The 27,463-nt window shown below is 46.1% G+C and overlaps 1 protein-coding gene across 1 annotated transcript in view; it reads right to left on the bottom strand.

Annotated features, from left to right (window-relative positions):
* The window catches only part of KMT2A (lysine methyltransferase 2A), a 32,733-nt gene extending 13,195 nt beyond the window's left edge, over positions 1 to 19,538 (bottom strand). Inside the window, exons 1-25 of the mRNA XM_066564540.1 lie at positions 19,475 to 19,538; positions 15,762 to 18,427; positions 14,307 to 14,484; positions 13,718 to 13,952; positions 12,758 to 12,822; positions 11,855 to 12,226; positions 11,166 to 11,239; positions 10,425 to 10,553; positions 9,458 to 9,571; positions 8,249 to 8,395; positions 7,914 to 8,009; positions 7,007 to 7,127; positions 6,703 to 6,816; positions 6,179 to 6,363; positions 5,409 to 5,582; positions 4,502 to 4,612; positions 4,179 to 4,252; positions 3,507 to 3,700; positions 3,092 to 3,198; positions 2,849 to 2,986; positions 2,176 to 2,334; positions 1,769 to 1,886; positions 1,611 to 1,689; positions 1,203 to 1,363; positions 390 to 575 (exon numbers count right to left, since the gene is read on the bottom strand). Of these exons, the coding sequence (XP_066420637.1) occupies positions 390 to 575; positions 1,203 to 1,363; positions 1,611 to 1,689; positions 1,769 to 1,886; positions 2,176 to 2,334; positions 2,849 to 2,986; positions 3,092 to 3,198; positions 3,507 to 3,700; positions 4,179 to 4,252; positions 4,502 to 4,612; positions 5,409 to 5,582; positions 6,179 to 6,363; positions 6,703 to 6,816; positions 7,007 to 7,127; positions 7,914 to 8,009; positions 8,249 to 8,395; positions 9,458 to 9,571; positions 10,425 to 10,553; positions 11,166 to 11,239; positions 11,855 to 12,226; positions 12,758 to 12,822; positions 13,718 to 13,952; positions 14,307 to 14,484; positions 15,762 to 18,308 (5,878 nt within the window). The 5' untranslated portion in view covers positions 18,309 to 18,427; positions 19,475 to 19,538. The remainder of the gene's footprint in view (positions 1 to 389; positions 576 to 1,202; positions 1,364 to 1,610; positions 1,690 to 1,768; positions 1,887 to 2,175; positions 2,335 to 2,848; positions 2,987 to 3,091; positions 3,199 to 3,506; positions 3,701 to 4,178; positions 4,253 to 4,501; positions 4,613 to 5,408; positions 5,583 to 6,178; positions 6,364 to 6,702; positions 6,817 to 7,006; positions 7,128 to 7,913; positions 8,010 to 8,248; positions 8,396 to 9,457; positions 9,572 to 10,424; positions 10,554 to 11,165; positions 11,240 to 11,854; positions 12,227 to 12,757; positions 12,823 to 13,717; positions 13,953 to 14,306; positions 14,485 to 15,761; positions 18,428 to 19,474) is intronic.
* Positions 19,539 to 27,463: the final 7,925 nt, after the last annotated feature.

Raw genomic sequence — 27,463 nt, 5'->3', positions numbered from 1 at the left:
GTGAATTTTCAACATCAGTTTGAAAGAAAAAACACTAGTCAGAAACTGCTGAATTACAACACCAGATTTCTGATTCTCTCTGGAAAAATACTGAGATATTAAGTCCCTAACTGATACTACAATGTTTTGGGCTCACTACTACTATGTGGTGCAAATCCTGCCTCTTCTTCATCCCAACAGAATGTTTGTTTTAGTTGTACATTTCTCTGCAGGCCATCTCTACTGTGTATTGTTAGAACTTCCCCTCCTCAACCTATTGCCATTTCACTGCTTTTCTCTAAAAACAGTAAACTGAACACCTCATTCTGAAAGAAGCCAAGAAAGACAGGAACTAAATCAAAAATATTACCACAATAAACCTCAATCAAAATCAGCAGCAGCAGAAATACCTGCAGAGGGTAACGGCCGCGAGCCAGGAGACCTCTGTGCGGAGGGGTAACTCGGCACCCTGATCCTGGGACCCTTTGAGACCACTGGATAGTAACAGGAACTAGAGGTCTGAGAATGCAAGGGACGATCTGGTGACGGTGGGTTTACAATTTCAGGTGTATTTCGGGTGTCTTTCGGTAGAATTTCTGTTGTTGTATAAAAGGAAACAACAGTATAAGCCATCACTGAGCCCTAAAAGCTACGATCTGATAAAGTATATATTACTATCACGTTCCACTTGGAGAATCAGAGTATTTGTTAAATAAACACAAAGTCAAAGATCTGACATCAGATAATGTCTGGTTTCTTCTTGTAAGAACATTTTCAAATATTTGTAGCAATTGCTCATCTTACACATGAAATTCCACTATATGTTTATAGAGTTTAAGACTCTATGTTAACAATGACAACGACTAGAAACATTTTAAAAATCTTTCACAGCTTTACCCTTGGATACAAGTAAGTAATTTGGAAACGCAGAACCACAATATTCAACATTGTATTGAATAAACCCCATATCACAGACCAAACACAGTCTGAAGTTTTAGATCACTAGAAGATTCCCTGAGTTGTAGACTAGAAACCATCCCTGCAGCAGTGTTTGTTTCGCTCAAGTTTTCAAAGTAGTATATCCAGGAGCTTAAAGTCTTGAGATGCTGTAACACGGAAGCCTGAATTGGATTGTAGCCCAAATTTAAGAGATTTGTTTTAAGAGATGCACTATGGCAAAACCATTCAGAGAATATACTTCTATGAAGTCCTTAAAAGATTACCTGTAAGGGGAACTGGGCTATGGGCAATCGTTCTGTTATCATCATGCTCTACAGTGCTGTTGATGTCAGGTTCCACGACTGGAGGTCGGCACTCCATGATCTTGCAGGTATACACACAGCGCTTCCTGGCATCTGTTGTGCTCCAGTACACCCTGGAGCACCTGGAAGATAATTCAAACAAACCAATTTACTCAACAGCTGAGTAAACCTCATTTCTGTTTTAAATTCTCCGTTTCTCAAAACTACATTGGCCAAAGCCCTCCATGCAGAACACATTGCACACCCTTAATCAGAGATTCCTCAACAGCGTAGGAAAAACTACAGTCAATTTTCCCATAGGTTACCTCAGTGCTTGCTTGACATGAAATATACTGAAAGACATTGAGTCTTGAAACAGCTTATACTCACTGATAGCCGATGGGAAACAACTTATCTTCACAGTCCGAGAGGTCATTCAGAATTCCTAAGCAGTCTATTGTCATTGAACCTGAGCAGAGAGAGGAACAGTTCTGTGAACCAGATTCCAGCACCAAAGGGGGATCAAGCATCCAGAGACTAGATCATACCAATCATCATGTGGATGTTCTCTGGTTCCAAGCCACTAAGAAATTTTCTTCTCAAACTGATCCCTTCAAAGTCCACAAAAACTCTCCTAAGAACTTCAAACCCATTCTCAGGAACCACCTGGAACAAGAACCAACAAAACTACTTGTTAATTAAAGGAACCACCACATGCATGCTACATAGTTTGTCCTACTTGAACCTTATTTCGCTCTTTTGGTTTTTGAACTACCACACAGCACCAAACTTGCCAAACTTCCCCAGGCCACTTGTATTACTGACTTCTTTTTAAGAGCAATGAGGTCCAGTCCTTGTTAGCACAACACTCAACATAAACTTCTAAAAAGTGCTCATAGTTACAGGCTAACCCCACCTTCAGAGAGCGAGGCAGAGAGTGAAAGAAGAATCTTACCTCTCCTTTGATCAAGTCACGATGCCTCTGGCAATAAACTTTCTTATCATCCAGAAAGACACAGTTCTTGACTCGTGAGCACATGAAATGATAGTTACTGGTGCAGGAAGTGAGGCAGCAGCCTACTGTGGCGCCTGACTTCTGGCAGAACTCACACCTCTGCAGAAGCAAAAAAGAAAAAAACAAAAAAATTAATCTCTTCTAAAACCAGACCACCATTGCTGTTGTCAGTTGGGGTTTTTTGGCACAGACAGAAGTTTAGAGTAATGCTTGATCTCCCGCTTCATTGCTGCTCCATTTCACTACAGTGACTCACACAGACAAGCGAGAGACATGGAGGAGGAGGCGAGAGGAAGAATTATTCCTCACATGGAACAATTTTTTCATTTGTGGACTGGTTCTTCCAGGCCTTTCCCAGACCTTCCTGCTTGTGCTTCATATCCAGTCCTCACATTTGCAAGCTTCACTTGGTCTCCATAATATTTCTGAACTGAGCAAGGATAAAATAACTTTCCAAACATCTTCAGTCAGTTCTACTCCATATAGTGTTAAAAAATATTGCAAGGAAAGGACAGAGAAGAACAAATACACACGAGCCATCTTTTAGCTGGGCTCCCATCTTGGATTCCAAATCAGCATGAAGTTTAACAAAGTGTTCTTTGCTTGTACCCACCAGCTGCTTTCCCCGGATAACAGCCATATGCACATTTTTCAGAGAACCATCATCATCTTCAAACACTTCTGCTGACCACAAAGCACAGTTCACATGTGTCCATTCATTTTGGCCAATATAGAGAAGACGTCCAGCATCCTAAAGAACAGAAGGAAATGCTCTCTTCAGATGTTCCTGGGGACACAACAACGCACAAAACCCATCCAGAACTCCTCCAGAAATGGGAATGGGGCAGATACTCACATTAGCACTATCATCACCATATTTCAGGCACAATGCACACTGCCGGTTGTCTTCCACATCTGGAGGTGGGTTCAGTTCAGGACTATCCTCTCTGCTTCTGTCAGAGCCTTAAGAGTTAAAAGAGAGAACAATATTGAAATTCAGGGCAGCAAAAATTTATCTGAACAGATTGTCAGTAAGTGAACACAGTAGAAGAGTTTTCAATAGCCAGCTTGGAAACCAAAGCACATGTCAGCCTGGGCACAACCTTCATTCTGGGGGGAAAAGAGGTGGGTGCAAAAGCATTCTTGGATCCCAGCTTGGCTCAGAAACATCTCCTATGTTACTGCCTCTGAATGATTTCAGGTCACAGAGGTCTCCAAGACAGCTGTACTTCTGGGTTTGGGACTGGCAGTCCTGACATCAGTTCTCTTACCAGAGATGGGAGGTGTAGGAGGATGTAGAGGAGTTGGTGAATCTGGCTCTCCAGGCCCTCTGAGTTTTGGAGCTGGAATGATTTTCTTCATCAGAGGGGGCTGTTCAGTGCGGTTGTTCTCTTCACGCTCCTGCCACTGAGCATAATTGTGGTCGAGCGATGGGGGCAGCACCGCATTTGGCAACATACCACTGCTGAGATGAGCAAGGAGTCAGTGTCACACCTGGCTGCACAGAGGTTCCTACGCCCTGCCTAGCTGACATCCACCCCCCAGCAACAGCTCCATTAATCACCTACAGCCCACATATGTTCCCCACCAGTCACATTTTAAGGGTTGTGATGTGGCTGTCTGCATCTTTGAAGGGTAACAGATGCAGGAGGGCTACCCCAAATGGGGATGTGAGAAGGAGAGGGAAGGAAGGTCAGGACTGACAAGCCAACACACAGTACACCTAGTTCTAATAAAGAATTTTGCTTACTCTGCTTAAAACAAAGAAGTGTGTACAAAACACTTTGGAATGGGATTACTGCGAAACTTCTTAGGAAAAAAAAAAGAAACGAAAAAAGGAAAACCAGAAATTCCAACCCCGCAAACAGGCTCTTTCAATACGTTTTGCTTGGCCAGCTGGCAAACGGCAGGGCGTCACAGTTGGATACAGAACAATTACTTACTTGCTTGTTACTTTATTTGGCTCCCAAAATCTGGACTTTTTTACACTGAACCATGGAAAAACACGCTCCATTTGCTAAAGGAAAAAACATCCCATTAGAAAAGTTAGACAACATATCAAAAACTTCAAAGATGTTCAGCCAAGATGTACTGTAAAAGCACAACTAGTAACATTTCATTAACATTAACAACTCTGACAATGTATTATTTTATTCCTGGAAACACCCAAGCAAGGCTAAATGTGGTGGCCCTTTAGACTCCAACATCAACAAGCAGGGGTAGGATACCAAGGAGATTTTTTCAAAGTAACTGTAGGCCAGCTCACCCGAATAAAGAAGGACTTGACCATGCTGTTGGCTTTCTTAATCTCTGGCTGCCCGCCATCGGCATTAATGGCTGCTTGAATTATCTTCACGATGTCATCACTAAAATCCAACTGTAAGAAATCCACAAAACTTCACATTAACAGGATTGTCTTTTGCACAGCTATATCACCCACTAATTTTTGAAGACAATGTTCAAGTGAACATTCAGATGACTGTAAGATTGAACCAGAGCATCAACTTAAAAGCAGAAAGGGAATTTGGCTGTGATGAAGCAAGAAGACCTCTAAATTTGTAAACGGGCTGGCACAGCTGCTACACCCACAGCCGTTCACTTCAGCTGACTGGTTTTAAATCCGCTAAACTAGCTGTCTCATGAGGATTTGGTCAAAATCTGGCACCACAACATTCGCCAAGCACTTTGCAATATACAGTGCTCCTCAAGATTACAAATTCTCTAGGAAAAAAAAAAAAAAAGGAAAAGTCTGGTGTATGCAAAGAGAATTTATTTGGTCAACACTAGCATTTTTTGTAAATGACACTGGAAGAGATCACCCCTCTGCCCATGAATCCTTAGTTTCCAGCTAACCAATTGCATCAGGGCAATTTGGCCAGACCTTCAGTCAGAATTTTCATGTTCAGGATGACCTGAACACTTACTTACATAAATGTCTGACTAACAGCAAACTGGGGTCTGACCAAGTACCACTGCTGGCTACAGAGAGCCCCACAAAAGCGTCAATTACTTGTGTCTGGACCAATATAAACTGGTGCCAGCCAGAACTATTTTTAGCGGCACAATAACCTGCTTCCTTGTTCCTAAAGTAAAGGCTTAAGGTGCTCAGTTATGAACACCATATATGATAAAGCAATTCAGAGCGTCTAGTAATAGAGTGGAACATGACATACCACAGAAATGTAACTTCCTTGATCCATTTTTCTTTTCACTCCTTCCAGATCCAGAGGTTGCTGCTCCTCCTGTTTACTGACTTCTGTTAGGACGGGAGGATCGGGACCCTCAGGAGAGCTTCTGGATGGGATACTCTCTTCTGTCTCAGGATTCAAATCAGGCGGTTTTGCTGCCTGTGAACACCAGCAATAAGACAGAGGGACGTTAACTATTGAAATTAGTTAACTATTGAAATTAGGACGTTAACTAAGCTATTAACTAGCTGCTCCTGATTATACCCTCCCAAGCCCATTTATTGGTCCAAAGACTCTTGCTAATGTGAAAGAAAGGAGGCCTGAATTTCTGTCCAAAATGTAGGGGCAACAAAGAAAAGCTCTTAACCAGCTTTCTGCTGAGACCTGTAAGGTGCACAGCAGGACAGAACCATCAACCAAAAGGATCCAAGTCATTGCTCAGAAGTCTTATTTCTGAGTGCATATTTCAAGACAAAGATCCTGTTCTTTTGTCAGAAAAGCACCTTCATCATCACAGAGCTAAATCCTCCTATTCCTTGAAGAACTTTACCCTATTTTCCTTTCAGCTTCCAAGTTGTATCACAGATACCCACTTCTCTGTTTCCAGAGGAATCATCAAAAGAAAGAAAAAATATAACTAAACCACAGCACATGCTGTTCCAAGTATGATGCAGACAATTCTGCAGGATGAAGCACATCAACACCTCAACAACTCAGCTGAATGCCAGAGTAACAGGGCACAGGCTCCAGCTTACCTGTCGATACCGCAGTAAGTGGCTGGTGGTTCTGGAATTCAACAGGGCTGTTAAAACCTGCTTCAAGGAAATCTGTAGCTCCTTTTCCAGTGCCAGACGCCATTCTGCAGGATGCTGCTCTGTACAGTTAATGCAGGTATATGCCACGCTCTCGGGCAAGTTGGAGAGTATCTCATACATTTCATCTGGAGACAAAAGAAGATAGGATAACCATCTGAATTGCTTTACTGAAGGATACAGGGAAAAAATCCCTGCCCTGCACCTACTGCCTGAGACTTTTCATGTAACAAAAGCCGCTTGTACAGCTAATTAAAGGGACACTGCCTTTGAGGATCCTGTGCTTTCAGGATATCATTGGTATTAGCACTGGTTTATCTGTTGTTACTCCACAGGCATTTTTCAGGTAGGTCACAAGAGGTGAGTGTGTTAAAGTAACACTCTAATAGAAAGGTCCAAGACTTGATTGCTTTGGTCTAATCACTGCCTCATGTTCTTCAGTACTGAAGGGATGAGCATTTCCTTACCAGACAGGTTTTCACACTTGGAGTGGACCCAGCGGTCACATTTCCCACACTGCATCATCTTGCTCTCGTAGTCATCATCATCGTAGCATTTGTCACAGAGAGGACAAAAGTTTCCTGCAAACAAAAACTTATAGAAGTCTGAACTGTTACATGCACTTTCAGGCTCAACCACAACCAGCCTGCACTGCTGCCTGGACCATGCCAAGCTCAGGTGCCTTGCCAGCCCCCTGCCCACTCACAGTGGCTGATTCGAACCCAAGCAGCTGAGGAAGCTCCTGCTGTAAAGAATCACAACCATATGTACCTTTAGCAAAGAGTTTGGCACAATCATGACACAGGGAGAAGTCATGAGACCACTGTGCATCCCATCCTTTGCCCGGTGTTGTTGATCCACAGCTCTTGCAGCGAACACATTTGGTACATATCTGGAAAAAGAATTCATTTGGCAAGAATTACTTGCTTTTATCCAGCAGTTTCTGTGCTTTCCACACATTTCATAATTTTTATTATTTCATGAGTGCAGAGATGTTACCCAACAGAACAAGGAGTTTTAAATGCTGAAACTTTCACTGAAGAGAACTGAGCTCACTTCCTCCATGGTAAGATGGTTATAATACAACAAGAAAAAAACCTAAACTAAATCACAGTATCGTTTTTTTGTCCTCCATATTTGCACTAAAGAAAATATCACCTTTCCCTCGCCTAAAACAGACGTAGTTGTGGCATTTCTTCTGATCTAAAATATACAGTCCTATTTTAACAGTTTTTAAACTCTGTACATTGTAGAAGGAAAAACGTACACAAAGTCTTAGCAAATACACTACAGGCACTTAGAACAAAAGCTTGAAAGACACAAATTAGCAAATTACTCCAAATTGTCTCTCAATACTGGTATCAACAGGTTTGTTACCAAACACTTCCATTTTAAAGACCTTCTTCCATGTTATGGGACTATGACCAAAAAACTTACTGTGATCTTATGACTTACTACAACTGAAAAAAGGGGTAATCTCTCTAACAATTCTGCTTTCTCAGAACATCTTACCAACCAGCCACCTCAGTATTTCCAAATGTACCTTCTGAGGCAACAGGCACCTTGCCTTGAAGAGATGAGGAACTGCATCAGAGCAAATCACCTGCAGAGCTCTGCTCCATGGCATTGCTATCAGTCAACAAATGAATTATCCAAAAAATAAATCAAAATCCCTTACCCAAACTTTCTTTTTCTTGGTGGGTTTTGTTGGGTAGTTTGGGCCCAGGCACTCAGGGTGATAGCTGTTTCGGCACTTGTTACACTCCAGCAACTGCTACAGGAATAAGGGAAAAAATCATTGGTACAGACACCCTGCAAAGGGATGCAAAATTCTGGACTTTTAAATTTTTTACTGGACCCCCATTCAGGTCATGAGAAGGAAGCTGCAATGGAGCAACTCAAGAGGCCTCCTCCCCAGCGCACAGAGGCTCTGCTTCTGGCACATGCTTGCTGGCCAACCTCTGGATCCAGAGGAGCCCTGGGAGCAGTGGGGATCCCAGAGTTTTGGGGTACCTTGGTGGCCTGGTGCTGTCTCCCACAGACGTGGCAGAACTTGCAGCGACGGCAGCACCAGTTCTCCAGCTGATCCTCCTGGGGCCGCTCACTCTCCTCCAGGCAGAACTTGTGGAAGGGCTCACAGCAGACCTGGCAATATACAAACTGCAAGGGGGGAGAGGCAGGTTTTAGCAAAGCAGGAACTGTTCCAAGTTCCCAAACCAGCCCGCTTGTGCTCTGAACTATTTTGAATTCTGCTTTACAACTGACAGAACAAGATTTTAGGAGGTAAACTCTGTATTTCAGGTAATCTAAATAGCAACTGGATACCTCACAGCCACCAGGAGTCTGGTACCTGTTAACTAAGTGCTTTGAGCATTGATAAAGGCCTATAGGGCTCTTCAGGATCTCCCTCCCTCACTTCCTCCCTGTACTACAAGCCAGATACACCAGAAGACACACTTGGTGCATGAAGCAGGGACATGAAGAGCAAAGAGAGTCTCTCTCCCTCCGTTCAGCCCACTTCGCCATTACAAAGCTCTTCTAGTTTCTCTGTATCCTGTACAAGAGTGGTCATATCAGAAAAACAATCATCCTCAGAGCACAGACACTGCAGGCTCACAGGGGACGTGGGAATCGTTTGTCCCCTGGGGGCCCCTGACTAAGAAGGGGATGGCTCCATGGCCCACAGGGCCTTCATGGACCTCAAGTGCATTGATGTCCACATCCAGAACTTAACCCCCTCTTCCCCTCTCCACTCATCAGAACCCAGGCCCTCCTAGAGCAATAGGACCCAGGTCAGCTGGTCTGAAGATGCCGAGAAGGCACCTAGCTAAACCTGGAAATGCATTTAACACATCTCAATCCAGCTCTTTAGGCAGCATCAGAACCTTTCCAGTTATGTTTCTGTAACAGCTTACACCTCTTAGCAGGTATGGACACACCTGGAAAAGTCAAGGCTGTCTAAAACCTGTCAGCACCATTGGGAAGTCTTTTTTATTTCAGGTTAAAAGAGAGCAAAACTCTTGCTTTATATCAGATGTGAGTTCCCAAACTGATTTTAAATACCTTGCACTTTATTATCTTGGGACAATTTCTAGCAAGGACAGATTTACCGGTATTATTTTGATTTCTTCTGGATTAAGGTCATTATAATTTTTATTTATTTATTTTTGTAACAATACAGTGCTGTAATTAAGTCATCAACAGCAGAACACAATGCTTTACCTCCACATGTCCACTGCTGGCACAGAGAAAACACACCACCCTGGGAGTAATAGGTACCGAGGTGACGATGCCTAACCCACCCATCTCCCAAACATTCTCCACTTCACAGTCCTCCTGAAAGTACAAAAGGACACATCACCATGCAGAACAAGGCAACACAACATCACTACAAAATGCTCCCGCCACTGTTCAGTTCAGGGGCCTGTGATTAAGATGCCTCAAACTGATATAATTTCAATGTCTACCTCAGTCTACTTTACAGTGTATTCTGGGAGAGTCACACCTCGGCGCTGTTCATGCCGAGAGCACTCAGTGGCATGCTAGAGCCTTCCTTCTAGGGAAAGCAAACCTAAGGAACAGGACAAGGCTTTTCACAATTGCACAAGTATTACTAGAAGTGAAATTTCAGAAGAATTATACTTTATTAAAGCTCCATATTTGTATAAAACACTTATGAGACCCCACTATGATCTCCAGTATCAACACTTATAGATGAACTGAAAAATTATTAGGAAAATATTTTATTATTATTTCAACACTGTTCAAAAATGTACATGAATTATCATTTTAAAACCCCAGATATACCCCAAACGTTGTGAATTACAAGTTACTAACATTTTCCCCAAATCTTGTTGGCTCAAGTTGTGGTAAGGTTTTAAAGTTCCATCTTAATGGAATCATTCTTCATAAACCTCAAATTCTTGCTCATCCTCCCACATTGACAGTTAAGGTTTTAAAGCTTTAAGTGTCTCTTCATCCAGTACTCTAATTATAAGAAAAAAAAAGGCATAACAAGCTTTTAAAAATCAACCAAGTGACTTGTCATGAGGCTCCTATTTTGGCGGTTCCCTTCGAAAGGTACCAGACACACAAACTCAGCAGTTATTGCCAGCACTTTCAGGGGACTCTAGTTCCAGTGTCTGAAAGCCAGCGGACATTCAAATACTTAAAACATTTTGTCCTCTACCTTGAAATCCACTCGGATTCTGTGGACTCCATCTGTAGGTGGCTTTTGCTTGGAACTGCTGCCGTTAGTCAGAGTGCTGAGCAAGTTCAGTGTGCTGCTCTCTGGCTTGCTTAGAGGAGGGGGCTTTTCCTGGTCAAGCAAAGGAGCCTGCATTAATCCCAACTCTGGACGTTAGAACTCAATCAGCAGTTACATCCAATACCATAAATAATTTACAGACAAACCCCCAAACCAGCACAAAATTAGCAAGTATTACAAAGCTGCAGGGAAATGACCATTCTACAAACCATTCCCTAAGAGCATTCCATATGCAAGTTCACTCCTAATTCCATGTGCTTTACCATCACATTGTTCTTTCATCAAAGCATGGGTTGGTGTTTGGATGCAGTGGGGCAACTCTGGGTATAAACAGGCTCTACTCACTTCTCCTTCAGGTTTACTTAGGACAATTCTTTTTTTCCATGACTGAGCTATTTCTGAGACTAAAGTGGTTGCATTTTTTAGGGAAAAGCTAGCCTCCACCCTCCAACACACAAATCTTAGATACCAAAGTAACATCTGAACTGAATCTTAGGCATAGGCCATGGTTTTTGCTATCCACATACTGCCACAAGGGAAAGCCTAACATCTTTAAGAACCAAATAAAAAAATCTGCAAAGGCTTAAGCAATATGGTTCTACTTTCCAGACAGAAGTTCCAGGTGCTTGAGATTTTACTGACTGTATAAAAAACAGTATTCACCTTTTCTTTTGGTTTCTGTTTCACAGGGAAAGTTGGACGGGGAGCAATTTTTTTCTGTTTGCTTTGTTCTGTGCCTAGGAAGGGGGGGAAAAATTATGAGTATTTCAAGTAACTAACAGCCACCTGTAGAGAAGAAAAGGGAAAAAAATCAGCTGGGTAATGTGCGATGAGTTTTAGACTAGAACTTTTCCACCCTCTTCTGTGGCTGCACCTCCCCAGCTATGAGCAGTTTCTTTGAGGCAAGACTAGAAGAAGAGTTTGCTCTGCACACAATCTGGAGCATTGTGAGTGCAAAGCCACAGAAATCCCAGAGCTGCCTGGCTGGTGACTGTTCACACTGCTCTGCACTACATACAATAGTGGACTATACTTTTGTATAAAAGATTACATCCTCCTGGTTTCACATTCAGAATGGGAAGTTGACAGACTTAACAATTCTGAAAATACACTTCAAGACTGCCACGACTATACAACTCAAGAGTCCCAACCAGGATAGCCATCTTTCTCCCTGCCCTAACATACACTGTGACTCAAGAAAAAGGAAGCCAGTTCTAAGCAAAATTTCCAAAATAATCTGCTGAGATTTCAACACACCATAAAGCATTCATCGGGTTTAAAATGCACCAGCTTTTAGCAGTATTGTTACTTAACATGACTCAAACGTATTGAGGATAAATAGTCCCATTTACCTATTTCTGGCTGGGGAGTCTGCTTTTTCTTGGGCTCAGAAGTGCTAGGTTTAGGTGCTTCTTTTTTCAAAGGTCCTGAGCTTGGTGGCTGAGGAGGAGGGAGCTGGACTGGCTGGGACATCTGCTTGCCAGTCTTTCTGGTACCAGACACAGGGACCTGTTTGGGCTCTGACACAGGAACGGAGGAATTCCCATCCTCATGCTTTTCCTCAACAGGCTTACGGGCAGGCTCACTGCTCTTCTTCCCAGAATTGTCTTCTCTTGGTACAACAGCCTGAGGAGTTTGTTTCTGTCCAGAGTCCAACTGGTTTTTTCCAGAATGGCTTTCTTTCTTCTCATTTGTCTTGGATTTCTTCTCTTTCTTTTTTGCAGCTAAGAAAAAGAAGCACAGATAAAGCAACACAAAAAAAAAAAAAAGTGTGACTTCAAATGATTTGCTGCTCTCTTGAAACAAGGATACAGACACTTTGATTCAGAACTTTGTCATTCTGTCATGCCAAAGAAAAAACTGTACTCAAAAAATAAACTTGGTTTGTACTTCAGTCTATGTTCTCTTGCACTTAGGGCCCCTATTTTGCAACAGCAATAAGCAACACCCTCCTGCAGTAACACAGATTCAGAGCAGAGAGCAGGCTTTGTGAGGAAGGAAAAGGAAGCAAAAGGAAGGAAACAAACCAGTCCAGTCAGCACCCGGCCAGTGCTGAAAGACACTGGCATGTGCAATGTCTGTCAGTACTCACATCTCTCCTGCCCCTTGCACCTGCCACCAACAGTGCAGGCAGGCTGGCTCCCAGCAGAATAATGTTTATAAGCTCAGTGTAGCTAAAACAGCACAGAGAGCAAAATCTCTGAAAAGAGCAACTTCTGTCTTGTCCTATACTCAAGGCAAGTCTTTTAGCCTACCTTTAGCTTGCTTCTGGAGATAAGCTTTTGAAGGCATCCACTGTAGATTCTGACATTTCCTCATTCTAAAAAGAAAGAACATGTCATGAAATCAGAACAAAGATGCAGACATCAAGAGGGCAGTCTGTAAATACTCAACATCAAAAACTGAAAAGAACATTATCAATACATACACTACTTTTGTTCAGACAAAACCAAGTACTCTTAGCATGGGACTGGGTTAGGGGACCAAGATTTTTGCTAACTTTATTTAATTTTATTCCCTATTTGTCTTATTCTTGGCATAAAATGTCTTCTGTAGACTGGGCCAGGCTTTGTTTCTGCCTCCATTCCTGTAGCAGGGCCCATGGCTCTGAAACCCAGCCCAAAGCCTGGGCAAAGCTGCTGAGAGCAAGACTCCTTCCAGTCTGCAGAGTGTTCTCACACAGCAATTCTCACAGCAAGAAGAAATCATGGAGGAGTGGTATTTCTTAATGATATCCAGACACACCTGTGATCCATGGTTAGGATCCAGAGACCCTAACCCTTTGATATACAAAGTGTACATAAGCTAAATAAAAATCAGCTTGAAAACACAAGCTCTTCATGAATGCAGTCTAGGAGAATAAGTGATAAATATTTATGTGCATATTGCCTTCCTTGTAAAATCCTGTACTGCCTAACAAAAGCCACAGATCTTACACCGAGCAATCCTCAATACTCTGCCACTCCCATCAAACTGAGGAGAATAAACTAGAATTGAACTCCAGAGAAAGAGCTCATAACTACTGCACCTTGAATTGTGGTCTTGACTCTCAAACTGTTTACAGTCCCTTCCTTTGATCAAGCTTCAGACCAGGTCAAGCTCAGTCCAAGCCCATGACACAGTGCAAATCTGCTGTTCCTGGCCCAGACCGCGGGTACACTTATCCCACCCACTCAGAGCAGGGATTAGCTCAACAGCTTCTCAGACACACTTACTTGCAGCACTGCTTCTTTATATTGCGCCCACCAAACTTGGGTTTGTCTAGACAGTTAGTGCAGACCCCACAGTCCTCTGGAACCTGGCAGCCTGAACACTGCCCACAGCGCCTGGAGCGCCGGCCCTTCTTCACCGGAGGCTCTTGCTGGGCCTTGTTTCTGGTGACCGGCTTAATGGGCTTGATGGGTGGAGCAACAGGTTCAGCCTCTTCTGAGCCAGCTATCGATGACTTATCTACCAAAAGAACATTTCTAATGTGAATTTTCTGATGTCAAAGAATAATTCAGGAGTGTCTAATTTAGCCCATGAAGCCCAAGTTCATCTGCAGAGCCACATGAGATTGTGTGCATACACATGTATATGCACACACGCCCCTTGGCAGAACACAGGTTTGGTGCAAAACGCACATATTTAACACAATTCCCAATAGCTTAAAGGATTAACCCTGTTTGAGTGGCACTGTAATAGAGAGCCCAGAGCTCTTTAACGTACTTTCCCTTGTTAATCACTTGAAGTCCTCATTTAAAGCAGTCACCAGAAGCTGACTTTGTATGGGCCCGCAGATGAAAACCAGAAACCCTAACTCACCATCATTCCCCATGGAAGACAGTATCTTCTCCCGCTCTTCCCATGGTAAGGCACTCAGAGTGGGCATGTCATCAGGAAACACCGCTCGCTTGCGGCCCAGCGCGACAGCTGCTCTCCTGCAAACGTGTTTGATCCGTGGTCCTCGGACTGACGTTTCTGATGAATCACTCTCTTGCCCCTAGATTTCAGAACACGAGAGCAGACAGTATTCCTAAGAAAGTTACCAAAATGAGACTGAGAAACATGCCATAGAGAGTTCTAAGCAAATTATATCTTAGCTTGCAGATTGTAAAAATCAGGATAAAAACAGACTTGGCCTTCTAAACCTCAGTTATCCAAGAAAGGATAAATGCAAGAGAACAAGAGTTTTGACTCAACTGGAATTACAAGGTAAGTCTCCATCCACTACTGGAAAGCCAACTTGCTCATGAAGCCACATTATCAAGGCACTGACATTAAAAAAAATCAGAGTCCACTGGAATTGGAGCAGCATTTGGTGCTGACTGATCCAACAGAAGCCAATAGTAGATGAGGCTGCTTAAGAACTTTGCAGCTGCTGATGTTTCAGATAAGGGGTTTGGGTTTACTGAGATACTAAACAAATTGAGCATTTTAGTGCAATTTTCCATGTCTTGGTAAGATTCTGGAATATCTCCCACTGAAATAACTATCCCCAAATAAGCAACTGTGAGAATCTGGGCTTCTGCTACACCAGGCCAGTCACACAGATGCATGGGCATCTTCATTTCAGAAACAAACAGCTGGAGGCTTCTCTATTTGAAATACGTACTAGCCATTTTCAACACTAATGCTGTTACAAAAAGTCAAAGTTTAAATAAAAAGTATTCCCTGAAAATATATCTCACCGCCCTTTCTGGCAGGTAAAGAGGACTGCAGAAAAGGGTGGTTTTGGGGTGGGGAAGAGGGAAAAGGGCAAAGTGGTAGGAAGCGGTTCCCCAAATCAGATGAAAAGTTCCAATGGATCTTCCTCCCTCCTACAAGTGAGAGATCACTGCATAAAGCTAAAAACCAGAAAGATCAAGAAACAACTTTCCTTCAGAAGCCAACTTTATACTTGAGGAGGGCCCCCAAGAAACCTTGAGGCCAAGACAGACACTGCATTTTGCTGGAACTGCACTTTTCAGAGTGAGTACTGCTCTAGATGATGGCTTTACTTATATTTGTTCAGAGAAACCCAGTAAGCAGCTATGCTGTACTGGTCTCCAAAAGGCATGCAGCTCCCCTCTGAGCTGACTATGCAGCAGCTCCCTCTTCCCCTCAGCTTCTGCCCAGGGCTTCTCGGTTTTGGGTCGTTTGCCATCTGTTGCACTAACAGCTGCTTAGCTTGGCACATTAATTCTTCACGCTCAGTATACAAAAGCTATTCGTGACTTTCAGGACAAGTTCAAAGTAAGATGCACTCTAGCAAAAAATCCAGCTTGGAAAAAGGAGTACCTGTGCTTTTGGCTGATCTGCTTGTTTGAGGGACTTGCTCTTTTCAATCTTGTACAGCTGGGCCTTTGCCTTTTTCAGAAGACTAGCTACCCTCTTGTCAGTCATTGGCAGCTTGTCTGCTTGAGCCAACATAGAACTGATGGAGGAAGCAGAATGTTTAACAGTGCTTGATGAAGGAGCAGAAAGACGGAGAGCTTTTTCCTTCTCCAAAGATGGCACAGTGGGGCTGAGATCCAGGTCTGATTTGTCCAGCCCCCCTCTACCTTTCTTGGATGTTTTGGTTTTGACAGCTGTTGTATCTACCAGAGCAGCAGTGGAAACCTCTCCCGTGGGATCTGCTGCTGTAGACTTCTTCCGCCCGGCAGTTTTTTTGGCGGACGATGATGCTGCAGCGTCTTCGCTGGCTTTTTCTTTGGGCATTTTACCTACAGGAAACAAAGCAGTGCTGTTCTGTACTTCTGACCCTTTTCTCCTTTTCTCTTTCTTTGACTCCCGTTTGTTCTCCTTTTCTCTCTCTCTGTCTTTCTCTCTGCTTTTGTCCTTCTCCAGGGCTTTGTCAGCATCTTTATCTTTGGAGAGCTCTTCTGCTGCCCTGTCCTTGTTTTTACCTCTCTCTGTCTGGGGACTTGATGTGAACCAGGGGAAGAGAGGAGTAGGGCTACCAGATGAGAAAGGATCTGCTGGAGCATTCGTCTGCTTCCTTGGTCTCTGGCTTCTTTCTGCTGATTCCCCAGACTGTGATAGGGAATGGGAGGGAAAAGTAAAAGTTGAATTTAAGGCACTAGTGGCAAGAGAACTAACTGAAATACTAGTTAAAGAGGAAGAGACAGAAGACTGTGGAGTGAGAGTTGTCAGGTCAGAGGTACTAAGCCTTCCGCTCCTCGTCCTCATGGAGTGTGAAGGAGATCTGGGTTCAGATCGGATGGGGCTGAACGCTTTCCTCTTGCGCCGCCGAGAGGACGTGCCTGTGGCAGAGGTGCCTGTGGTGGCGCGGCCAACTGACGAGGGCAAGGTCACAGACTCGAAGATGCGAGAGTGGGCCTCACTTGGTGTGAATCGTGGTGCTCGCAGCAGAGGACTTCTCTTGTGCATATCAAACCTGGCTCCAGAGTGAAGTGAAAAGAGCCGCGTGGGAGCTGTCGCACCTGGTGTTGAGAAGCCAGAGGCAAAGCCAACGTCCTCCGGTGTTAGCGGCGGGGGTCTGAAGTTATCAAATATCGGTTTGCGAATAAGACCCTCTTTGGCATATTTTGCTGATGAGAAGTACTGTGGCTCTGACCTGGAATGTTTCAGGGAGGTCCACCTAAATGTTGGCTCTCGCAGAATTGACTTTCGTTTCTCTTGCATCGGTGCAGCAGAAGCAGGAAGAAAGGGTGAGGCTAACGGTATGGTTGGAGGCATAAGCCAAGGGGTATGGTCTGAGATGCTTGAAGCAGGCTGCAGTGGTGGGGGGGGAGTGAGCAAAGGGGGAGGAGGAGAGGAGGAGGACTGCTGCTGTGGCATGCTTGGTAAGGCTGACAGCTTTTTTGCAGTCCTCTGGCCAAAACTTCTTTCTGTTATCGAAAACCTTCTATTTCTCCTATCACCATTATCATTTTCAGGGGACTGAGAAACAGGCAGGGGAGTGTGAACTTCTGGAGTATTGCTTCGCTCCTCAGAAAGCATCTGAATCTCCTCAGAAGCCTGGGAGTCTGTAGATGTATCCACGCTGGGGCTGCTGGACCGTGAGGAATCTGAAGACATCTGAGATGAATGTTGAGAAGCGGCGCTGGACTTTTCACTGGAGCCACAAGATGTAGTGCTGAACCTGCTGTTTGGTGTGGATTCTAGTCTGGATATTTTAATAGGAGGATCGTAGTCTTCATCCTCAATAAACCGTTTGGGTGTTTTGATAATCCGTGATGAGATTGCACTCACAACCGGCATGATGAACTGTCGAATATTTTTGAGCTGTGTTCTCCCCATCCTGCCCTGCAGTTTGGCTGCTTCTTTCTCAATCTTTTTTTGTGCTCCCTTTTTAGCCCTCTGCAAGAGTTGCTTAGCAATCGCAGCATCCGTCCTTTTGGTGGAAGGTATAATCCTGACAGGCTTAATCCTGCGTGGACTCTGTCTGACAGCAGCCTTCTCCTCCTTTGTGAGAGGCGGTGTGCCATCCTTTTCTTTGCGAATCCTCTGGGGCTTCTCCAGCTGTGAGTTTATGACCAAAGTTGAGGAAGTCTTTAAACGTTCAGAGGACGGTGGCCTGCCTCTTCTGCGCACGATCTGAACGCTCTTCCTCCCAATCTGAAGTTTTGCCCCAGGCTTAAATTTAGATTTCAGTGGGGAAAGCTTACTAGTTCTTAATTTCTTGATTTTAGTTGCTTGCTGAAATGTAGTGGATGGTGATCTTTTGATTTTTTTCAGACTCTCTTTTTCTTCTTTGCTGCCCTTCTGAATGTCCGATGTGTCCTTCTCCTGTGACAATTTGAACTTCACACTTGTAAGTGCTGGAGGTCTTCCTCGTCTTTTTTCCCCACTCTTCGACTCCTTCTTCTTTACTTTCTCCATGGATGTGGTTTCAGACTTGCTTGAAGGGGAACACACTGATGAAGAGTCTGACAGTACAGCTGAACTTCGGTCAGAACTGCTCCGGGGCCTCCCGCGAGGTTTCCGTGGACTAGATTTAACTGAGAGGGAAACAGAGAATGCAGGGAACATATTAAATTTCTCCAAGTGTGGGATGAGCATTACCCAGGTCAAACAAGTATTTACTCAGTATCATTCATGCTGCCCATACGTTGCCAAAACATTTCAGAAAATCAACAAATAAAAATAGTTTTGGCACTACATGTATAGAATACCTTCCCAACAAATGTCTTTTCCCACATAAAATACCACACAGATAACTTGTTTAAAAATGCAAGCTAGTCTTTTCCCAACAATTACATATTGCACAAGCCCAGCACCAACTTCATGCTGGGAGGGAGCAATAATTCTCAAGGGCACATGGTACCTTTTAAACACATGAATTTTTATATATTTTTTTAAAGCAGCTCACAGCCAGTTGAAAGAAAAAAAATTCTTCCTTTCGAGTGCCATCCACCTGCACTGCTAAGGGAGAGGTCGAGAGAGCAAAAACAACCTACACAAGGTTGATACAAGACAATTTACTAAAAACTGGTTTTAGCTTTGAGACATAGTTAATACTCAGCACTGACTTGGAGCCATCAAGCACAAGACTTGATTACCCACCTTGACCAATGCATTTCACTGCACTCTCACCAAGTCCAGATATTTCAGTTCTGGATCTTCCCTTGCACTAGCAAGGCACTCCACCACAGTTTGCTGTTGAAGCCAAGCTGAGCAGATGATTATGGTGGAAGAGCAGAGCGCTCTGGTGAGAGCATTTATCGACAACACAGGCAGAAAGGAGTCTACTGAAAGATACTAAAATAGTCAAACCAGTTCAGACCCTTACTTTTTAAATAGCTGCCTCTCCAGAACACTGACATGAGGTTTCAAATACTGGTTTCATCAGTATAACTCTTTTACTCAAACTTTCCCTGCTCCTTTACAGATCAGACATAGAGAATCCAAAACTAACTGCATTGAATCTAAAGACTGGTGTGACATTTATGCTGGATGAGATTTGATGGAACAAACAGGAGAGGCACAGCAAAATCATCACAAAAGAAAACAGAAAGTCAACACCCAATCCTGCAACTTGAACTTACCTGTGGGGGACCTGGTGGGACTTCGTACTTTGACTTCTTCATCTGAACCAAAACCTAAAAACTGTTCATCCTGCAATGAGAGAGCAGATGGAAGTTTGAGGACATGGATATTAATGTTGAAATGAACTCCACTGTGAATGAAGCACAAGAGGATTCTCCTTACCCAAAAAAGATACTGGCATTTGCTCTTTTAACAAAGAATTGCTAAAAAAGAAATACAACTTGCAGCAGAGATGACAAGAAATCCAGAAAAAGCAATGATAAAGTAACATAAAATAAGTTAAATTATGCCAGAAGACACTTGTTCTGCCTGAGACACCTTGCATCACAGAGCACCCCTGAAGGCCATTCCCAGAAAGGGAGAAACTAAACTTCAGTCCCGCAGCACTGCCAGCAGAGCAGGAGCAGTGGGAGTGCCCAGCACTGCTCCCATGCCGATCAGCAACACGCCTGCCTCCGCTCCAGAGCACGTGGGTACAGCAGGATGTAAACATCGCTGGGTGCTGCAGCACCGCCTGCCTGGGCGTGGGCAGGGAAGGGGTCCCCAGCCCTGACAGAGGGAGAAGCTGTCAGCAGAGACAGATGTGGCCTGAAACCCAGAGAAGGCACTGAGAAATAACAAATACCTAAGAACAGTCAGGTTTAGAAACACTGAGGGATCAGCTGCTCACCCTGTGCGATTTCCTGACTTGCACTGGCCTCCAAGTTCCTGTGGCTGCTACAGATCTTTTCTTCATTTTGTTATTTGGGTCCTAAAGTCATCATTATTATTTTATCTCTGGCTACTAAATCAGTATTTGCCATATATTTGACAATCTCCTGTCAATCCATGATTACAATTTGCATTATTTTCAAACTGAGCTCTGTTATCTTACTTTGCCAATGTAAGATAAAGTAATGTTTCCAACATTAATACTGGCTAAATAAAATGTAATGTTTCTAACATTAATACTGGCTTTGGCCCAATAGCCTGGAAATGATAATTTTTTCCATTTCTTACCAACCAGTCACCAGAAGCATCTACAGCAAAAAGGCTCCTTCCACAAAACAATCACTTCCGCTTTATTTACAACCACAAGTAGTATGACCAATATGTTACTTGTGCTTGTGTGTTCAGTGGCATTCCTGAGTGTATTGGTCACCTCAGAATGGTCCCTATCACTACCTGAGAAGGCAACCCTGTGACCTGTCAGAGATGATGAAGAAAGCCACTAAGTATCACTCAGCACTTGCCAGGCTAAACAGTTCAGTTGGCCATCACATGCCAAAATGCAGCTTTGAGGCAAACTAGGCAGGAACAGCCTCCCTCCGGTTTTTCAGAAATGTCATGACAGATGGAGAGTGATTAAAAACCATGAAGATTTTGAACATGGCCTCATTTACCTGAAAAAGAATAATGTAATGCAAAAAAGGCCACTCAGGATTATAAATTAAAGGATGAGGGAAGGCTTGCCTCGTGCCAGACACGAAGACTAACCAAGCAGGCATGGGATGATCTCTCTGTGGGTAGCACATACATTTCCCATTCAAACATTACACTATCCCAACTGGGTTCAACTTCAGAGTTGTGCACAGATAAAGAATGGCTTTTCCTGAAGTAACCCAGCTACTGAAGAACAGAGAAGTTGCAAGCAAATGTCTGTCACAATGCTCTTGAGCAATATTACTTTTCAAAGAATTTCCAGTTAAAGATCTCACAGGAAAATCCACCTTCAAAGGAGAAACTATCCTGCAGGCACTAACTGATGTTCTGATCTCTGTCTGAGGAATAACAGTGTAAACCATACCACTATGGATCTGTGAAGTTGCATGGGGCTCTAGACCAGCAATGCAGCTGCTCCAATCATCACCTGAAAAAGTTCATTTTACAATAGAGTCACCTGACCAATGCTGTCCTTCCCATTCCCCATCCTGGGTTTGGCCCAAGTTAGACAGCACCTCACTTTCTTGGAAAGGGATAAGCTATTTTTAGAAGCTCATTCAGATGCCTGCTTAGTGACTGCAGCACAACATCTACCAGACTCCTCTGCTTTCAGCAGAGTAAACACCCTTGGAGGTTGGCAGGTAGTAACCCTGAGACAAACACCGGGTGTTGGAGCAGAGCAGAGTCTACTGGGAGTTCAGGGAGATGCTTCCCAAGCCACTACTTGTTGTGCAACTTCAATAATAAACAGCTGAGCACTTGGAGTGATCGTTATGCACCAAGTCACATGAGGGGACATTTGTCCTTCCATTGTTTCATTCAGCTAAAGCTTTGACCAAGAGTGTTGCACAGACTTTGCTGGGGCTTTACCTGGGAGCAGCACCGACCTACAGAGAACGTCTTGAGATCCCACAGCTGCTCTTGGCCTGGTCACCTCCACATGACAACCCCCAAACTGCACTGCTGCAGGCATCACCCATGGCAACACAATGGTGATTAGGGCTGCAGCTTCCAGAGTACAGTTTTTTTTGAATTAGAAAGAATATATTGCTCTTTATGGGGCTGAGGCTCAGGGTGGGTCTATCTCAAGTGGGTTACTGAGAATACAGATCTGTTTTGCCAGAGTCCTGGTTCCAACCTGGATGAGAAATTCTGATTTATGCTTTCCAATCTGAATACAGAGGAATGCTTATTATAACACCTGAAACACTCTCATTCTGGTCACAACAAGCTCTCAATAATACCACTTCCAAGGAAGAAAGTTAGTCAAACCACTACCTACAAAGATCAAGCTTTCAGATGGTGAGAGAAAAGCTCCACAATTGCAATATGGATGCATTAAAAAAAATCTTATGTGGTGGTAAACTCATCTTTCTTTCCTAAACATATATTCCTAAAGTCAAACTATGCTCTGTAGCTCAGCTTGGGGGGAACAGCTAACCCTGCTCTGGGAATTTTGTGGCATCCCTGAGAAGTGATGAACCACTAACTTGAGGAGTTACCTGTTTCCTGCAACATGGTGCTGTGAAACCTGCAGTTCAGCACCCAGGTGCCAATACAGAAGTGCGTGGTCAAGCACTGTTGCAAGTCTGTCCCAGGAGCTTTCCAGCTGAAGGAAGCACAATGTCCAAAAGCCCCTGGAACAAACTCATCAGTGCACAGCTGCTGTTCTGAAATTGCCTTACCTGCCCACTGCTCGTGCCAGTGGGACGAGCCACATCACCAAATTTGGGAAATTTGAAAAGTTTCCCAAATTCCTAACAAACTTCCCAAAACTGCTCCTCTGAAGGTTTGGAGCACTGAACAAAGCTGACCAAATCACAGAAACAGAAACATTTATTTTCACGCATCTGACAAAGCAGCACCCGAATGTTCAGGAAGGGAAAGTGCACGAAGGAGCCTCCATCTCTTGGGCCATGACCTGCATCATCCTCACTCACCATGTGTCTCTTGTCAGACATCAATACCTACAGCAGTCCCCTCCCCGTGCATGTGCAGTGACCACCTTACCCGTGGCAGGAACGGCTCGACACCTCCAAATCACACATTAAACACTCAAGCAGTCTGGAGAGACCATTCAACCTAACACTACCTGAGGAAATTTTGAGGCAAACAGAAGAAATTATCTGTACTTCCAGCTCAGGCATGACCCTGGCAGCAGTATGGAAGCTAATCCTTACCCCCAGAACATGGATCTGGTACCATTTCCAAACATTCCAGGCATCGGCAAACATCCACAACTCCAACAGTCACCTCATAAAACATTATGCCCCAGGTATAATCATGGAAGTGCTACCAGGGACACCACCATCACCACCACATCCAACTGCCAAACTTGAGCTTCTGCAACTTTCAGCCAATACAGATTTATGGAGGTAACTGTCAGCATGCATCCAGTGCATTCTCAACTTTTAGATCCCAAAGCTTCAATCCCCTTCATAGATGGGCAGGAAGCTCTAAACTGACAGGCAGAGCAGATATTTAACAACTACTTTTATGCTTCTTTTATACCAAATATTGACATAATGAACCAAGAAAATGCAATCATATTTTTCTTGTTCCTACAGTGCCACTCACACCAAGCTGAAAGGTTAGTACACAGTACAAATGCTACTGTTCAACCAGTTACAGCTTCACTGTGCAAAAAGTCCCCCAGCAATTCTTCTGGTGTTAAAATTAAGTATCAGAATGTGGCTCCTTTAATGTGAGATGGTTTCGAGATAACTCAGTGCAAGACTGAGCTGCAGCAGAAGACAAGGCTTTGTACAAAGTGACCTGAATCTGAGGAGAATGCCCTGACACCCCAGAATTCAGGTATTTTTTAAATGAGAAACGCAGTTTGCTATGTACTACAAAACTGTCAAGGAGACAAGGAAAAGACTAAGTCAAATACTTGTTCTGGACAACATTATTCCTGCATCTAACTTTGTGGTAATACCCAATTTCAACAGGTATCTACACAAGTGCAGACAAGAATGAGGTAGAAAAAAAATAAGCACGCGGAGCAGAAGTTGTAAATAAAAAGGTAACACAACTTCTTCCTCTGATTGCCACTGGCTCCTCAAAACAAGTGCTCAGGGTTTATTCCTGATGAGGAATAATGGCAACTCAGTTGAATACTGTACCTGGCTTGGCTCAGGAAGGACCCTCAACCTTGTGGAAAAGGACAGCAAGAGCACCAGGCAGTGACTGAGAGGCCATGGTGAGCCCTAATATGGAGGGGTCTTCTGGAAGCCCCCTTCTAGAAGAGCACCTCCCCCAGAGCAGCCACCCCACGGGTACCAGAAACTGCACTGCTCCTGCACTGCACACAGCTGCCTCTCCTCTGGAGAGACCACAGGCAGCATCCATGTGCCAGAGCCTTTTCACGCCCTCACCCCCTCCACAGAGAATTTGTACTGCAGGACAGAAAAAGGCAGCCTCTGAGGACTGTAATCTTCACTGGGACTAAGACAAGTGCACAAGTCACCAGCCAGGAGAACTATGTCCTTTGAGGCAAAAATGTTGTGTTTCTTGAGCATCACCAAAGGAAAGGAACCAAGCGGGTGAGTTAACTCAACCTGAATGTTTGTGAGGATCTCCTCTGAGTATGCCCAAGAGTACCAGCAAGCTGTAAATCCAGAGAGAGGGGAAACACCTGGGGTCTGCCCCTGCCTGGCTCATGAGTGGACAGACAAAACTGCGCTACAAACATCAAGCCACAAATCAGTGTTTATCGCTACTTTCTACTGTATACAATGCTATTAGAGAAAAGCTATTAGCAGCTAAGTAAAAAAGTGATGTAATAAGTAGAATTCTTAAAATCCAGGAGACCCTGCGTTAATCAGCTGCCACACCTACAATGCATTCAAGCTATTTTTACTTTAAAGCAAAAATACCCTAAAGGCTAAACTCAAAAAGATGTCTCAAAGATGTTTTAGGGCTTTTTTGAGATGCAAAAATATACTTGAAGACAACTGGAATTAAACAAACCACAGCCCAATGTCATCTTAGAAAAAAAAAATAAAGAAAAGGAAAAGAAACAAAGCAACTTGCCTCCCCCAACATGAAAAACCTCCTGGGTTATTAACTCTGTTGTCAGCTTGGTTAGCCAGATCTCAAGTCATTTCTCTCCCTGAACTAGCACTGGTGAGATATTAACTGCTTCCCAGGGCACTCCATGAATTCCATCAAGCCATGTCTACTGCAAACAACAAAAAAGAGAAGTATCTCAAAGTGCAGCCCCTGAGATGATGGTGTTAATGAGAGCAGTGCAACTCACACCCCAAAGTCTGCACAGGTGAGGGCAGGAGCGTCCCCACGCTCAGCTCTGCTCCTGCAAACACAACCCAGCTGCTCCAGCATCGCAGCCCGCGGGAACTGCCACTCTACAGGCAAGGAACTCCTCCAGCTCAGCCATGAGCCAAGAGCTCCACTTTATGGCACCCAACAGAAAATGCCAAAACCAGGCCAGAAAGACACAAGAAAACTGTATTTTCATGTATGTTTTAATGAACTCTGCTACGGCCAGTCATGGGAAAGGAAACCAACTGGTCTTCATACAGACAAAATACAAAGATACATTCACCTACCCTACAGCTGACAACCTGCCTGGAGGAGACAGAGCTGGCCGTTCAAAAATCTGTAATAAATCCCTCCTGGTACAAAAGACCTGGGGAATTCTCTTGCCGGCGCAAGGATGCCGCTAAGGAGTGATGCAAAACAACTGGGGGAAAGCAACGCTGCAGCTCGTAGTAACACACCCCCATCATGTCTTCCCTGTTCTGTCAATAGGTGGGTTGTTGTCGCACGCCCACTCCGGCTGCCTTAGAAAGGCTTAAAAAAAATGAAGGGAGGAAGAACAGCAACTCAAAAAAAAGAAAAAAAAAAAAAGAAGAAAAAAAGGAGCACCAGCTCTCTTAGTACCGGGGAACGGCCTCTCGCAACGGGCCCGCCGCCCCAAGCTCCGCCCGGGGCATCCTCAGCGGCGAAAGGGAGGAAGAGGAGGACGACGAGGAGGAGGAGGAGAAGAAGAAGGGGGAGGGCCGGTGCGCGACACCCACCGCCGGGCCCGCAGGAGGGGCCGGCAGCCCAGCCCCCTCGAGCCCCCGCGCCCGGGGAAGGACGCGTCGCCCCGCCGAGCATCCTCGGCACCGGGCGCACCGGGAGGCCCCCGGCTCATCCATCCTACCTCGCTCCCGGCAGCGGGCTGTGCGCACCGCATCCCGCCCCGCCGCGGGCGCGGGAGCGGCGGGAACCGGATAATGGAGGCGGCGGCAGGGAGGACGCACCGGCGGCAAGTCGCGTGCGCGGGGAGGGACCGCGAGGGCGGCCGGACACGGACCGGCACCGGGTCCCGCCCGCCGGGTCCCGCCACCCCCCCCCCACGGCCCCCCCCGCCGGGCGCGCCCTTTGTGCGGGGCGCGGGAGGTGTGTCCGGCGACGGGCGGGCTGTGCGGCCAGGGCTGGGTGCGTGCGCCCGGGTGTGTTCGGGCCGCCGCCGCCGGGGCGTCGAGGATGCTGCGCCCGGGACCCGCCCGCCCGCCGCGCCCCCCCGCCCCCGCCCCGCCGCCCCTCTCACCTCTCCGCTGCCCGCCTCGGTGCCGCAGGCCGCTCGGAACCGCCGCAGGTTGATGCCGATGGTGGCCGAGACCTGGAGCGCCGCGTCGAAGCCGGGACCGGCCGCGGCCGCGGGGCCGCCGGGGCCCGGCGCTGCCCCGCCTCCGCCGCTTCCCGCCGCCCCGCCGGAGCACGGGCCGCCGCGCTCGCCCTCGCCCGCCGTCGCCGGCGCCGCCGCAGGTTCGGCGGGCCGCAGGCTATGCACGGCCGGCACCCGTAGGCGGGACCCCCCCGGGCCCCGGCGGCCCCAGCCGCCGCTGCCGGGCCGGGCGGGGAAGCGCCACCGACCGCTGTGCGCCATCTTTACTGAGAGGCGACGAGCCAGAGAGCGGGGCCGGGCCGCACCCCGCGCCCTGCATAGCGCTTCGCCGGCCCGTGGAGGCGCTGCATAACAACGGGTGCCATGCAGGTTGTGGGGCTCCGCCATCCCGCCGCCCCGGCACATGAATAAGCCATGCTCGATCAGTGCTAGCTCGGGATAACGCTGGGCGATATGCAGAGCCCCAGGCCTGAGCCCCAGTGCAGCCCCCCGCCCTGGATAGCGCAGCCTCGGGCCGCCGCGGCCCCTCATAGCTCGCAGCGCCATACAGGCGCAGGGCTGCTGGCGAGCCGGCCCCGGAACCTGCCTGCCGCATACACGGGCCGCTGGCAGCCTTCATAACCCCGGCAGCGATGCCGGGCGGGAGCGGGAGCCCCGCGCCCCGGACCGCGCATACGGCATAGGCGGCGCTGCCGCCCCCTGCATATCGCCGAGCCGTATGCGGGGCGCGGGGCGCGGCCCCGGCCCGGCACGGCACAGCCCGCAGTCCCCGCCGAGACCCTCCGGTGCTCGGCCCGGGAAGAGCCGGTCCCTGCGGGGGCACCGCGGCCCCGAGCTGTGGTACCGAGGGCGGGCAGCTTCGCCCTGCCCTCCCGGCCTCGCATGTGTCGTGCCTGCGGCCCCGCGCCCTGCCGGTGCCGCGTCCCGC

This window comes from Molothrus aeneus, chromosome 22, assembly GCF_037042795.1.
Source record: "Molothrus aeneus isolate 106 chromosome 22, BPBGC_Maene_1.0, whole genome shotgun sequence".
NCBI classification, from domain to species: domain Eukaryota; kingdom Metazoa; phylum Chordata; class Aves; order Passeriformes; family Icteridae; genus Molothrus; species Molothrus aeneus.
This window is presented reverse-complemented; position numbering and strand designations above follow the sequence as displayed.